The following is a 14,170-nucleotide window of genomic DNA, read 5'->3' on the forward strand; positions in this document are numbered from 1 at the left end:
TGTAGCTGGCTGCCTGGCAGCAGAGCCCAACCCCAGCTGGCTACAGCCTCCCTTCAGGTAGTTGTAGACAGCAGTGAGCTCTGCCCTGAGCCTCCTCTTCTCCAGGCTGCACACTCCCAGCCCCCTCAGCCTCTGCAGTTCAGGCTCAGTTCAATGTGAGCAAGGATGCAGAGTTCAGAGAAGAGTTGAGAATGCCACCCCAGAAGCCCATCACAGGAGTTCACCTCCACATGTTCTGGCTTTGGGATGGTTTCACCCTCAATGCTTTGACAAGCACCAGGTGGACTGAGAATGTGCTGAAAATATCAGCCATCCTCCCAAGAGGAAGGAATGACATGAGTAGGCAGCAGCCAGGTTAAGCTGACAGCGAGGTGCTGCTTATTTTTCCTCTACCTAAGTCAAACAGCTTTTTCAAGGCTTCTTTTTCTTTTATTCCTTCCCCCCAACCCGTTTTTTTCTTCTCTTTAGGTAAAAAAAAGGAGATTCATGAAGCAATCCCAGTTTCACAGCACTGGTAGAAGGAACGTGTCCCTCTTCAAGCAGCAGGCTGTGGCAAAGGACTCCACTGGCCTTCAGTGCCAAACCTCTCGAGTTTGCCACAGCAATCATGCAGAAAACAAGGGCTAGATGCAAGTTCAAGGCTGGATGCTCCCCCTCCCCCCCCCCGCCTCTGGGCATCAAAGATAAAACTTTGCAACATGCTGCATGGCACTGTACATTGGGATCTTCAATGCAAATAACACCCAGTTAATGCTGCAGAGTACTCCCAATCTGGATCCAGAAGGGTCCCACTCAGCAGATCCATCTAAAAGACACATTCCCCTCAAAAGACCTGGGCTCCCTTCTTGTGTGATTGCACAGTGGAGACATTTCTGGCTGCTGCTCCTGAGCTTATCCCTGCCAAAATCAGTGTCTGGTTATTAGACAGTAACAGCTCAGCAACTTGATTGCTTTGAATGTTTCTATGGGGACTGCACTGCGAAAATTTGAGAGGCAAGCCCATGAATCCTACTTGCACTGTGGTGTTTCTCAGCAAGAAGGAAAAGTGCTGCTGCTTCTCTACTTGGACAGGGGCCGGAGAGATCCTCGATTAAAGCCAGCACAGCCTCTGCAAGAAAGAGCAGGGTTTGCCCCAGTGGAGTATGTCCCACAGGCGTTTCAGCTCTGCACTCTCTTCAGCACCTCACAAAGGGGCAATGCAATCCTCCTTACCCTCCAAACTAATGAGTTGGAAGAAAACTGTTTACCTGCCTTTTGGAAAGCAAGTCCCCTGGAAGCTTCCCTTGTCACCACGACCTGATTCTATGAAAGACTCCACAGCTGTGGTGTGACTAATCACAATCATCTCAAAAACTGCAGGATGCTCTTTTTTTCTAGAGGCTCCAAGATTCCTGGTTTCATGGTGTGTTTTTTTCATGACAGTTGGCTGCAACTGGAAAACTCTGCCAAGTTTTAACTTGTGAGGTAGCCATAAGATTCAGAAAATAGTCCTAAACGTAGCCAAACCCAGGAGATGCAAAAGACTCAGGGCATTACTTTTGGTCATGGTCTTCTACAAACCAGTTTTCCAGTTCTTTAATGGTTTTCCTCATAACACAGGGAGTTTCTGCTCTTGCTCTGAGCAGTGGATATGGTACCTTCCTGTTTGCAGTTCTTAGCAGCCCTTACTGGGCAGCGCTGCTTATGTGGCCCTCAGGTGAAATCGGCTGTGCAGCCCCAGCAAAGCAAATCCTGGCCAAGGCCATGCACAAAGGGCAAAACTCCTCTCACTTAATCTGCAAAGTCAACCACCTCTGGTTTAAGATGCACAATTAGGCAGCCTGTACGGCTGCTGCTGTCACTGCTGCCACACCTGTGCTCTGGTTCCAAGCAGCGCTGGCAGCAGCCATCCTTCCCAGACAAGAATCAGATGAAGAGGTGTGTGAGCTTCCCAAGCAGCAGTGTGCCTCCAGACAGCCTCTCTCCTGCCTGCAGGCTACCAGAGTGCACCACCGACCTGAGACCCTCTTGCCAGACAGCTGAGGGTTATGGGTTTGCATTTGAGTTGAACAGAAGAAATCATTAAAGGTCAAACAAGCGAGCACACGGTTATTTAGAGAGTCCTGCAGGCGGTGAAGTTGTTTGATTTGTACCCAACGACAAAAGCATCTTGCTAGGTGCTCACAAGAAAGGCACCAAGAGCATGTTTTTGCTTTTCAAAGAGGCCACTCAACTGTGAAGTGCAACACCCACAACAGAGTGGCACACCACGAGCCTGCAGTTCTGAGCCCTCTACTGAATTAAGCCAGAAATCCATTTCAGAGGAAGGAATTACAGGACGGTAAATACCTTTTAATATGACGATTGCTGTGCCTTACATGAGGCTCGCCAGGGTAGGGCATCTGGCTCTCCAAAGAGCCGGCCTCTAAAGCCCAGGCGGGTCAAGCGGCAGAGGACAACAGCGAGCAGCCTTCTCTCCGCGCTCTGAAGGCACTGCTGTGACACCCGCCCGGGAGCCACGGGCTGCGAGCTGCTCCCAGCGACGAGAGGCTGGCCTGGGCGAGAGGTGCTGAGCTGCTGCGCTGCAGGCAGGGGCGCCCCCGTTACAGAGGGAATGCAAGAGCAGCGCAGCTTTGCTCTGGGCTGACAAGCACAGGTACCCTGGAAGAGCACATGTGTTCCATGGGAAGAGAGCTGCCAAGCATGCTGTGGCAGGGGGCTGGACTAGATGACCTTTCAAGGTCCCTTCCAGCCCCCGGCACTCTGTGATCTATGCCAATGTAATCCTCTTGGGACTGATACTCCCCCTTGGCCAAGGTGCCTTCCCAGCTGAAATCCTCCTGCTGTGGCACGCGCATTGCCTGGAGCTCTTACGTGTAGGTTCCAAGGGGACACTCGATCACAGCAACCACAGAATGGGTTGGGTTGGAAGGGACCTCAAGGGTCAGCCAGTTCCAGCCCCCTGCCATAGGCAGGGACACCTCCCGCTAGAACAGGTCACTCATGGCCTCATCCAACCTGGCCTTGAATGAACACCTTCAGGGAGGGAGCAGCCACAGCCTCCCTGGGCAACCTGTGCCAGTGTCTCACCACCCTCACTGCAAAGAACCCTTTCCAGCATTCAGTTTCAGTCTCCCCTCTGCCAGTTCAAACCCATTCCTCCTCACCCTGTCATTACAACACCTTGTCAATAGTCCCTCCCCAATCTTCCTGTAGTCCCCTTCAGATACGGGAAGGCCACTTAAAAGATCTCCTCCAAGCCTTCTCCAGGCTGCAGAGCCCCAACTCTCTCAGCCTGCCCTCATAGCAGAGCTGCTGCAGCCCTCTCAGCATCTTGGTGGCCTCCTCTGCACTGGCTCCAACACTTCCATGTCCTGCTTGTGCTGGGGGCTCCAGAACTGCACCCAGGACTGCAGGTGGGGTCTGAGGAGAGCAGAGCCAAGGGGCAGAATCCCCTCCCTTGCCCTGCTGCTGCCCAGGACACTTTAGTTCCCAGTCTAGTTAGAAACTGCACCCATCACTTAAAGGGAGGCTGCAAGCCACCCCTGCAGAAGAAGCTACCCAGTGAGAGCATCTTCAGGAAACCACACAGCAAAAATCAGTTCACCTTTGACTTAGCAAAGGGCAAATGAGTGTTCTGGGAAAAAGAATGGTAAGGGTTTGTCGTTATTGCCACAAGCTTAGCATGATGCTGCTTACCTCCAAGTGCTAGAGAACCAACTGCTGACCGTACAGACAGGTAGGTACAGCTCTGCCTGACACTGCCTTAGCCTGGTGGCTCCTGAGGCAAGCACTGCAGGGCACTCACGCTGGGGATCACGCAGCAGAGTTCAGGATGGGTTGCTGTGGCAGCTACTCAGTCCCATTAGCTGCCACGCTGGGCTCCATTCCCTTTGCCAGCAGCCACACTCCAGGGCTCTAGACCAGTAAGGCTCAGAAGGCTCACTAGCCTCTGATCCCACAACCTTAGCAGTCACAAAGCTACAGCTCTGGAAGAAGACCAACAATGATTTCTCTGACCCAAAGATAACCCCACTGCTCCAAGGGAATGAAAAACTGGGCCAGAATTTCTCTCTGGGCAAACTGCTGCTGAAGTCATTCTATTTGGCTCCTGGTATTTTTAAGACATTCAACAGCCACAACCTCATTGATAGCAATAACTTCTGAAGTTGTGAGAGAAACAGCCACAAGGAGAGCCACAGCTGCTTCAGATGTAATGCACAACCACCTCAGCTGCTGAAACCAGCTTTCAGCCTGTGTTCACCTTCTTCATTCTCTCCAAAGTATGCTCAATTTCTCTTTGTGTGGTAGTGCAAACAGGCCTGACAAGGTGACCTTATCAGGCACCTCAGGACGCTCAGAGGTATCTGGGTCTGGCATTAGCACACGGGATTGAGAGATGGGAAATGGGAGGGTTGCTTTCAAAACGTTTTTCCAGTACAACACAGACCAAGCTTCTGAGCTTGACCCTGGATGAGTGTCGCTTTGCAAAACAAGGCAAATAAATTTACCACATCCTACTCTCTTGAACCAACAAACTCCACTGCTGATCCAAACGCTTCTGGGAAGTTCACGCCCAGGGAAACGTATCCCCTAGTCAGGCCCTGCCCTTCAGCTGTGATATCCAGATTTACTTCCACCTCTGCAAGACAGACAGTCCCTCCCCACAGCAGGGCACCTGCCTTGCCTCAGCTCCTGCACTGGAGCACCCCCAGTCTAGAACGTTTTGGGACACAAGTGGGATGCCTTAAGAAGCTGTGTTTGGCTCTCCTCATCTGTTTCAAGGTCAGAGCTAAGCAGCTTTCTACAGAAAATGGATTCAGAAGTGGATGTGGTTTTCAGTGACACTGAAAGCAGTATCAACACATACGAGCATACACTTAATTCCTACCTTAATTATTCATAACCAATGCATTTATACCCTCCCTGACTCCCAAAATATCGAGGCCTTTTGAAAGTGTAACAGCTTCTGAAGTCACCTGGCACTGCTGCTGACAGGCCTACCAGGCTGGAAGAGCGAAGATGCAGACCTGTGGGGCAGGGCAAGGACATGGTGTGCTGGGGTTGAAGGCACTGCCTCAGCCAGTAAGCTGCTGCAGCCTTACACTTCCTCCACCTCCAGGCGTGAAATTCTCCTGCTCGCATTCATGTGTGCATTCACTGCTAGCACATCCACTGACACCAAGTGATGTTCTTACACCACTGAAGTCATTAATGAAATAACCTTCATTACTGCATATTTCTGGTTCTGCACAGTGCAGGAATTAGCACTTCACTATGGGCTCTGTGCTTTGGTGCCGCTCTAACACCACTGTCTGTAACAATCTTTGTGTGATCCGTCCCTGTCAGTTTCAAAAGGCTTGGCTCCAAAGTGAGGTCCATAGAAAAGATAGGGTAGGTTTGTTGAAACAAGTAACAGAACAGTCAAATGCCTTCCCCAGAGAAGGGCCAGCAGAAGACAAAGGTAGAGATGTTTATGCAGTCACTAAGGGCTGCTGGAAACGTGTGTTCTGAATAAACACCCATCCTCAGTATGCAGCTACTGCTGCCCTCGCTGTCTTCCAAAGAGCACCGGGACTGGAAATCGATGAGGCTGCCTTGTTAGGAAACACAAATCAAAGCACCAGCGACTTTCTAAAATCCCTTCTGTCACTTTGACCCTCTGGTGCCAGGCACCTCCACAGATTCGTCACCGTTCAGTGCAGTGTCCAAGAGGCAAATGGGCAGCACGAGAGCCTCTGGAGCAACACTCCGGCAGCAGGGGTGACAACAACAGCCAGGAAGCTGAGCACACACAAAGAAGCAAGACTCCCGTGCCTGAGCTGCCATGAGCCTGCATCCTCTCTTCTAACAAATGCAAATCCTACTGCTTTTGGACAACTGTACACCAGGCCCCTCCCTCACCTTCCCAGTCAGTCCTGCTGGGAGCTGGGGCTGGTACAGCTGCACTTTCTCCAGCACCAGCACCACCATTAAGGATGGGAAGTAAGTGGCAGGGACCCCTCTCTGTCAGACAATCTCTTGTAAGAAAAAGAAGTGGGGCAGGGGGCTGGTACTAACCTGAGTCTTGGAGCTGGTGTAGGGACTAGGAGGTTCAATCTACAAAAAGAGCAGACAGAAAGAGCCATTACTCTGGCATAATGGAGAAGAAAGGCTTCCAAGCCACTAGTGATCCAAAGTCAGGAACAAACACGTCTGCCTGAACAAGGATGATGGCAAGACTTTGTAATGTCTTTTGAAGAGTTTCTCCTCTTCCACACATCCTACCACTGCACAGAAATTACAGGGCCTCCAGAACACTCGGATGCGTGAGGGATGTTGCAGCAACCAGAGTATATCAAAGAGATTAGCTACAGAACAGCTCAGGGCTACAGAACAGCTCAGGGCCACAGGCAGGCCCTGCCCCTTCGATTTAATCCTCTGTTATGTTCTTTCTTCGATTACACCTGGATGGTGTTTGGGTATTTTGAAGGCCTAAGAACCCTTCAGAAGGGCGATCAGGACTTGATGACCACAGAGTTGGCCATGACCTTGGCAAAATATTTCCTCCCAGCAGCCGTAGTGACACTGTGGTTGTTTTGCTTCCCGCTGACATTTCACCCTGATGAATGTCTCTCTCCAGCTCTGCACATTACATGTGCAAGTGCACTGTCCATTTGCTGCAGCCTGGCATCTTCCTCAGTGTCTGAACTCCTGCTTGGCTTGGCCAGAGGATCCAGACCTCGTTAAAAAACATCTAAACACAAAGGCACAAAAGTTGTCTCCTTAGCCAGTTAATTAAGAGGTTAGAAAGAGAGAAGATCCCTATAGGAGATTCTATCATTAGTGCTCCAGCAAAATCTTTAAAGGAAGATCTTCTAAAGGCCAAGGGGCATTTAAAACCACTGTGCTGATGGGCCAGGTATTATTCTGCGAGGACCCACGTTCTACAACATCCTGTTTAATTGGAAAGCCTAACAGTGTGGAACCAGGTCAATGATGTTTTCTCTTTCATCCATCACATCTGTCAAAATTGGACAGCTAGCGTTTACTGAGGTAAATTCTTGCCTGTCACTTCAGGAGGTTCCTGAGATTAATTCTGAGCTCTGATATCCCCAGACACTCGAGGAGTTGTGGTTCTCACTTTGGTTAAATCACACAGCAGAACAAAAACACAACTTGGCTTTCCTCCAAGCAGCTCTGTGTTCCTTTTACTTGTAATTATGTCTGTAAAGCAGCTTTTGGGTTAACGTTCCCTGTAAAGACATTAACAAACAAGTAAGATACCAACCCAGGGAGAAAAAGCAAGGAAGAAATTAGCCTTGAAACATCTTTCCTCCATGCAGCAAGACATGAGCCAGGCAGCATGCTGTGCCCAGCAGAAAGGGCCCAGGATTATCCCTGTAACACTGCTGACCTAAATGTAACCTCTCCTCAATATCCAACATCTTCTAGCACGGGTACCACAGTGCCTGCTGCATGCCAACTGCCCTGTGGCATCAAGACTGAGGGAGACTGAGCAACACCAGTGAAATTCAAATAGATCTGAAGGCAAAGGAAGAGGTGACAGGAATCTTGTCCTTGGATGTCTTCACATTTCTAAAGACAAATGATGTCAGCAATCAGAGCTCTGCTCTCACAGACTTAGCAGGGATAAACTCATCCATTTTGCAGCTGGGCACCGATGCAGTTGCACCAGAAGACAGCCCTGCATTGTCCCACTCACATTTATATCACAGCACAGAGATCACAATACTGGCAGGTGCATGCTGCAGATAGAATACAAAATGTGTTTAAATAGAGCAAAATACCACTGTAACAAAGAGCAGCCCAGCTGCACACAGTCCCTTTGGGAGATGAGCTGGGTTCTCTCTGCTGTTGCCAATTTGACTGCAGACAAAAGCTTTTTCAGCCTGCACTGCTCACTTCCAACGAGCATTATTTCCACAAGCGGAAGCAGCAACTGTATGCATAAAACATCCTGGAGGGAGCAGGGGATCCCTGCAACAGATAAGGCTTCTGGCAAATGAAATCCAGTGCTTCCTCCACAGGACAATTTCTCCTTGGGAATCATTCATTTCAAAAGATTTCTTGACTAGAGAAAACTGTAGAGAAGGAGGAGTTTTGAATGGCATTAGTGCAGCATGCGGAACGCGACCGTCAGCGCAGCCAGACCCACTGCAGTGCCCCTGTCTGCCACTAACACTGCTTTGTAGCACCGTTCCAACAGACACCAGGCTTGAACATGGGAGCTCAACCTACGCCTCATGCTAACGACAGGGATTTGCAGTGACAGTCCAAGACAGACTGCAGGAAGGCTCAGACCCCACAAAGTGCTGCTAGCTGCCCTGGGCCTGATCCTGCAGACAAGCCTTCCCCTCCCCGCCTCTTCCAGCACCTCTGCGCTGCCTGCTTCCAGTTCCCCTGCAGCTCTGATGAACATGGCAGGCACTTGCAAAGCTTTTTTTCCACTAGATGGGCTGATTTTCACTTATTTTGTAGTCACTTCTCTCCATCCCTGGAGGCAGCACTGACCTACACGTGGCTCGGCATGGGGCAGGTACTCTCCAGCAGCAGTGCCACTTGCAGATGCCACTGCTCCAAACCCACAACATTTGCACCACGGCACTTTTTGCACCCAGGCCCTGACCCAGGCTGGGGGGAAATGAGTCAGCCTGAGAGGTTTTCATTTTAGTTGTTCTGTGTCTCTTCACAGCTGAATCAGTTCCTTCACCCAGTTCATGACATAAGGTAAGAAGAGCTGTGCTGGCACCGCAGAGAGTGTCCAGTACAGCCCGGAAGGAAAGGACATGAAAGAAGAGTCAGCAGTTGAGGACAGAGTAGAGGGGCAAGCAGCAGCAACAAATGTGAGCATCACCACCAAATACCCCACAAAACCACAGTTTTGGACAAAGATACAAAATCTTCACCTCAAAGTGACATTTTGCATGTCCTGTCCCATAGCAGTGATGCCTGCACGGCAGGAACACAGAACTGTGTGGGCAGGGCTGTTTTCACAAACTGCAGCTACCCCAGGGCACTGCCTCCACCTCTTCTGCTGACTCACCCCATGACCTGCCTGTTGGTTACCTCTCCCAGCTGTGGTTTTTATCCTCTGCTCGGCTCCAAAACTTTGTGTATTCAGAGACACAGAAAACAGGACTGCAAGAGACCACGCAGGGTGCCACTTCCCCACATTTCTGCCCATCTCTCCAGCAGTGAGTGGAACACAAGTCAGGTCATTTCCTCTGCATCACCAGGACAGCAGCAGCACAAACACCCCAGAGCAGCTCCCTGGGCACCAACGCAAGGGTGTCCCTGCAGACGGCAGGGCAGCAGCACATCCTCGCATCAAACCCTAACCCCCTGTGGCTGGAAGTGTTCCGTAAAAGCCACCCACAGCTCACCACCCGCCAGTGCTCGCAGGACTCATGCTGACTGCTCCAAGGAAGAGAGGCTCCCAGGCAGCACTGCTACCACTAGCCTGGGCAGGAGCTGCCAGGCAGGGAGGGGTACAGGCAGTCCTACAGTCACCCAGCTCACCTCCTCATACCGCAAGGCAGAGGGCTCACGGCAGCACCTCCACTGTGCGTGGGCCCTTTCTAAGGGGCTTGTGAAAGAGGATGCTGTTTAGATAACAAGAAAACCAAACTCCCAAATCTCTTGCAGATCTGCTTTTTGTCACACTGCCCATCACCACAAGCTGCACCCACATCTGCAAGCACTGCCCCAGGTGGTAGGGTAAGAAAGGTGTGCATTATTAAGGTGCTCTGCACAGCATAAACCTGGCTTTTCCTTTGATCTTAGCATCACTTCACAGGCTCCATAAGAGCACTTGCATAGAGAGGAAGAGATGGGAAGCACTCACCAGCACTAATGTACCTAGAGCCTTGGTGTAACTGCTCTGCAAAGGCTCCTTTCAAGCTAATACACCAATTTCTTAAAAATCTCAGCTTGTCACCACAGGCCACATAAACCATAACTTTATTATTTCTGCTGGACATCTTAACACGCATGCGGGAGGCTCGAGCACGCAGGTGTAAAAACTGTTATTTAGCCTCTTCTTCTCCTCCTCCAAAAGGCAGCTGCAGAAAGGAAAAAGACTACAGAGAATGCTTCCTACTATGCACCAGAAACAGTTATTCAATGGAAGACTGATCTTGAAACGCCAAGACTGGAAATTAGTACACTGGCACCACTTTTCCCTCCACTAACGGTGTTCGAATGAACAGAGGTCCTCAGGTAGTAATTACTGTGTTATCGCTACACCAGCCTGCAGCACTTACTCCAGCTGCAGTGCGTGGAGACACGCCTGCAGTGAGGGCAGGATGGCAGCCAGAGCAGCAGGCTGCAGGCAAGCAGCGGCAGAGCCGAGCCCGAAGCACACACAGCTTCTCCTCACACTGACTGCAGAGAAGGGGCAGTCAACTCGTCTGTTCAGCAGGACACAGGCTCAACTTCCACGACCAAGAGCCACAGACACTGATGGCCCTTGAAGAGACAGAAGGGAGCAGGGGGAATATGGAGTACACAACTGAGAACAGCTTCCGAGGAACAGAAACAGTGAAAGGTGGAGTTCGCATGAGGCACCCACAAGAAGCAGAGTCGGGATGAGCCCTGCTTGCTGGCTGCCCTCCTGCAGCAGCAGGGACTTGCATCAGCCAGTCACAGCTCATCATGCAGTGCTGGGGCAGGACATCTGCTTCTCAGCCACCCACTGTGTCTGGGAGTGACCAGAGCTCAGGTCTCAGTCCCACATATAGCACTGACAGACACTGAAGCCTCAGGAGAGGGGAAGCCTCCCACATCAAAGCCAGTATGAGGAGCATGCAGGCACCTTCCAGAAGCTCCTCTCAACTAGTGATAGCTACCTGTGGCCATAAGGGAGGTGCAGCAGCCCCAGCCAAACATGCCAGGTGGTCCCGCAGCTCCCACAAGCTCTTGGGATCCAGAATGTGCAGAGGCTGCTCCAAACCACTGAGTTGTAATTAGCATGCTTAGTGCTAATAGTCTCACTAGTACACAGCTTAACGAACCTGCTTTTCAGGAGCAGCATCAGCTCACACGGCCTCTGCCAACCCTTAATTCTGACACATGAAGTGTTTGTGCCCAAACTGGACAACTGATGCTAACTGAAAGCATCAGTTAGGGGGAAACATTTTCACAAGATCATTTCCTCATCTGAAGAACTGCAAAGAGGAGGAGGGTAGATTATGCCAGGGCACCCTCTGAAATTTAAGAAACTAATGATCAGCTCCATGAAATTACTGTCTTGGCCAACATCCTTAGCACACAACAGAGGCACTTCATTCGGATTCTTACTCTGCATGTTCTGAGCTCGGTCCTCAGTGGTAGTACCCAGGAGAGCCACAAGGCAAAAGGAAGCATAGAGAAACAGGAAGAGTATCGATACAGTGAAACCACTTGTAACCCTCCAAAAGATGAAGGTATTACAGAGCCACAGCAACATCCAGGCTGGCAAAGCCTCTGAAGATCACCAAGTCCAACCTAGAACACTACTCTACAACATTGACCTTAAACCATATCCCCAAGCACCACATCCAAACGACCCATAAACACGCTCAGGCTGGGTGACTCCACCACCTCCTGGGCAGCTCATTCCAGTCCCTGACCACTCTCTCTGTGAAAAACTTTTTCCTGCTGTCCAATCTAAATCTACCTAGCCTCAATCTGAGACCATTCCCCCAAACTGAACCGGGCTTGAGCACAGGTGGGAAAGAACAACCCATGGAAAGGAGCCTGCTGCAAGGAGGAAAGCACCAGGTGCAACACCACCACTGCACAGCTGAGAAACTGTGCAGTACAACAGCTCAGGACAAAACAGTAGAATCAGAGACCCCAAATGCTTACAGCTTCCCCCTCCCCCTTCATTTCCAAGTTCTTTTGGGACTACAGAGGCATTATAATCCAGTCAAAGAGAATAAAACCAGCACAATAGTGAATAACTTTGCACATACTTGAGTGTAGCTAACACAACTGTGCCACACGAGGACAGCTCTTCCTCGTGAAAAAAAGGGCACTGGAAAGCATTTGGACACTAAGCCTGTGCCTATAACATTACAGTGTGAAGGGGCCTGAGCTGCCAGGTCTCATCTCCTCAGCCCCAGGACAGTACTTTCAGATTTTCTTAACTTGAAGCAGGTCAGCAGCACCTGAGACATAACAGAGACATCAGCTCACAGCTATCTGGTCCTTGAGTATCTTGAGCTTGGTGAAGATGTCCCCCCTCTGTGCTGAGGTACACACCAGCTGCTGGAGTGGAGCACCCTGGTGAAGAGCCTGATGTGCTCAACACCTCTGCACTGCAGCTCTGGAGATGTTGCCAGCAGAAAGAAACACAGACTCCTTAACGGCCAATGGCTCTGCTTAAAACTGCTCCAACCCTTGGATAGTAAAGTCAACCCACATGGCTCCTTCAAACCCAGAAAGCTGAGGGTCTGCTCAGGACTCAAGCACAGCAAATGTGCCTTCTGCTGCGCGAACAGTCACATCCAGCAGCTGAAGGGCAGCTCAGCTAAATCTAGGTCCTGCTAGTTCCCTGCTTGTCCACAAGGATAAACTGTTTTTATGTCTGCAGGAGCTTTGCAGAAGAATATACTCATTTACAAAACCTCAACTGCAGCAAGACCTACTCCTCAGCCAGCAAAATGGTCAGTGCCCAGAAACAGCCCAGAGCTCTCAAATGCCTCCATAAAAACCAATGCTCAGAAGAAATCAGTCCCATCTTACTGCCTCAATCTGCTGTCTAGGAAATCCTGAAATCCCAGTCACAAATGAAGCTGGCACTAATCCCTACCGTTGGTGTCTTTTACCATCCAGCTCAGCACACACCTCTGAACTCGGCCAGGGCCAGCTGCAGCAGTGTGCAGACAGCAGTAGGAAGCTTTCCCAGATGTGCACAAGAAGGTGTTTGGCCAGAGGGCTGCTGCTGCCTGAGCACTGCTCTAACATCTGAATGTGCTGGCTCCCCAGGCCAGACACGCTGTCTCACAGGTACCAGCCGAAGACAGTTCATGTTTTAACTTATTAACTCCAGGCAGGCTTATCTTTCAGCCCTGGCACTTTAACAAAGCCCAGCTGCTCCCACCCCACCTTTTCAAATCTGTGCTTAAGAACCATACATCCAAGTGATCCAGAGCCAGGGTCAATAATGTATTAAGAGCTGGCAGGAGCAGTGGCTTTGCCATGTTGCTTGGCTGCCCTAACAAGCTGGATGGTTTGTTTCAGGTGGCAAACCAAGGAAGAGCGAAATGCAGATACCTAAAAAGATGAGGCACACCAGTCTAGAAGATCAGTACAAGCAGGTTGTCTAGAGAGGGGAACAGGTACAAAATGACAGTGAAAACCACTGTCCAGCTCGCATCTGAAAGCTTCACAGCTCCTCACTGCTGGGACACAGCTTCCTGCCCACTTCTCCAGCAGATGCTGCTACAGCAGCCTGCAAGGAAGGACCGACAGGAGGTACAGCCTGGATATCATTTTGAAGGATGTGGGTTATTTGTAGTTCTAGTGATGGAAAGGCGGGTGTGGGGGGGAGAAAACTGAAACAAAACACAAAAAACCCCCAGCCAAACAAACCAAACCCATGTCCTTATGCAACACTTTCACAGCTTCACTAGAGCTAGAGGAGCCTGTATTTATAGAGCAACCAACTGCTGCAAAAAGATAGATATAAAAGGCACACGGAGGGAGACAGTAAGCACAGCATTAGAGGAAAAAAAGCCTCCAGGCTGACAAAGGCTCTGGCCAGCATCTCTTACAAGAATGAGCCTGAACCACTCTGCTAGAGCATTATCTGAAACAGGACACGGGGCAGTGAAGGCCCTGACCAAATGCAAAGTGCTGTCTCATTTAAAGTTTCCAGATAAATAAGTCAGCAGAAGAAAATGAAACCTGCACTACGGAATATGATAAAAACTTAAAAGGGCAGCTGAAGAAGACAGACTTCAGGCACAAGAAGCTTCAAAGCGAGTCAGGCACTGCTCAGAGCCCACAGGAGGCAGGCAGTCGGCAGAAGAGTTGCAGGTTTCACCTGCAGCTCTCAGAGGTAATCAAGCTGGACATCCGTATCTAAGTACTTGGAAAAGAAGAGAGATCGGGAGGTAGGCCAGCTTCAGTGGGGGCCTGCATAGCCCCAACACCAACAGAAGCATCAGAGCATGTGCTCAGGCTGGCACTGTGCAGAGCAGAC

At 50.4% G+C, this 14,170-nt stretch overlaps 1 protein-coding gene across 4 annotated transcripts in view; it reads right to left on the reverse strand.

Moving 5' to 3' along the window:
• The window catches only part of XYLT1 (xylosyltransferase 1), a 172,649-nt gene that overhangs the window by 117,430 nt on the left and 41,049 nt on the right, over positions 1–14,170 (reverse strand). For 3 of the 4 annotated variants that reach the window (XM_064153870.1, XM_064153872.1, XM_064153873.1), the window contains exon 2: positions 6,040–6,078. The exons of the other annotated variant lie outside the window; for it this stretch is intronic. In XM_064153870.1, the coding sequence (XP_064009940.1) occupies positions 6,040–6,078 (39 nt within the window). The remainder of the gene's footprint in view (positions 1–6,039; positions 6,079–14,170) is intronic. 4 annotated transcript variants of the gene reach the window in all.

This window comes from Pogoniulus pusillus, chromosome 13 (assembly GCF_015220805.1).
Source record: "Pogoniulus pusillus isolate bPogPus1 chromosome 13, bPogPus1.pri, whole genome shotgun sequence".
Taxonomy (NCBI): domain Eukaryota; kingdom Metazoa; phylum Chordata; class Aves; order Piciformes; family Lybiidae; genus Pogoniulus; species Pogoniulus pusillus.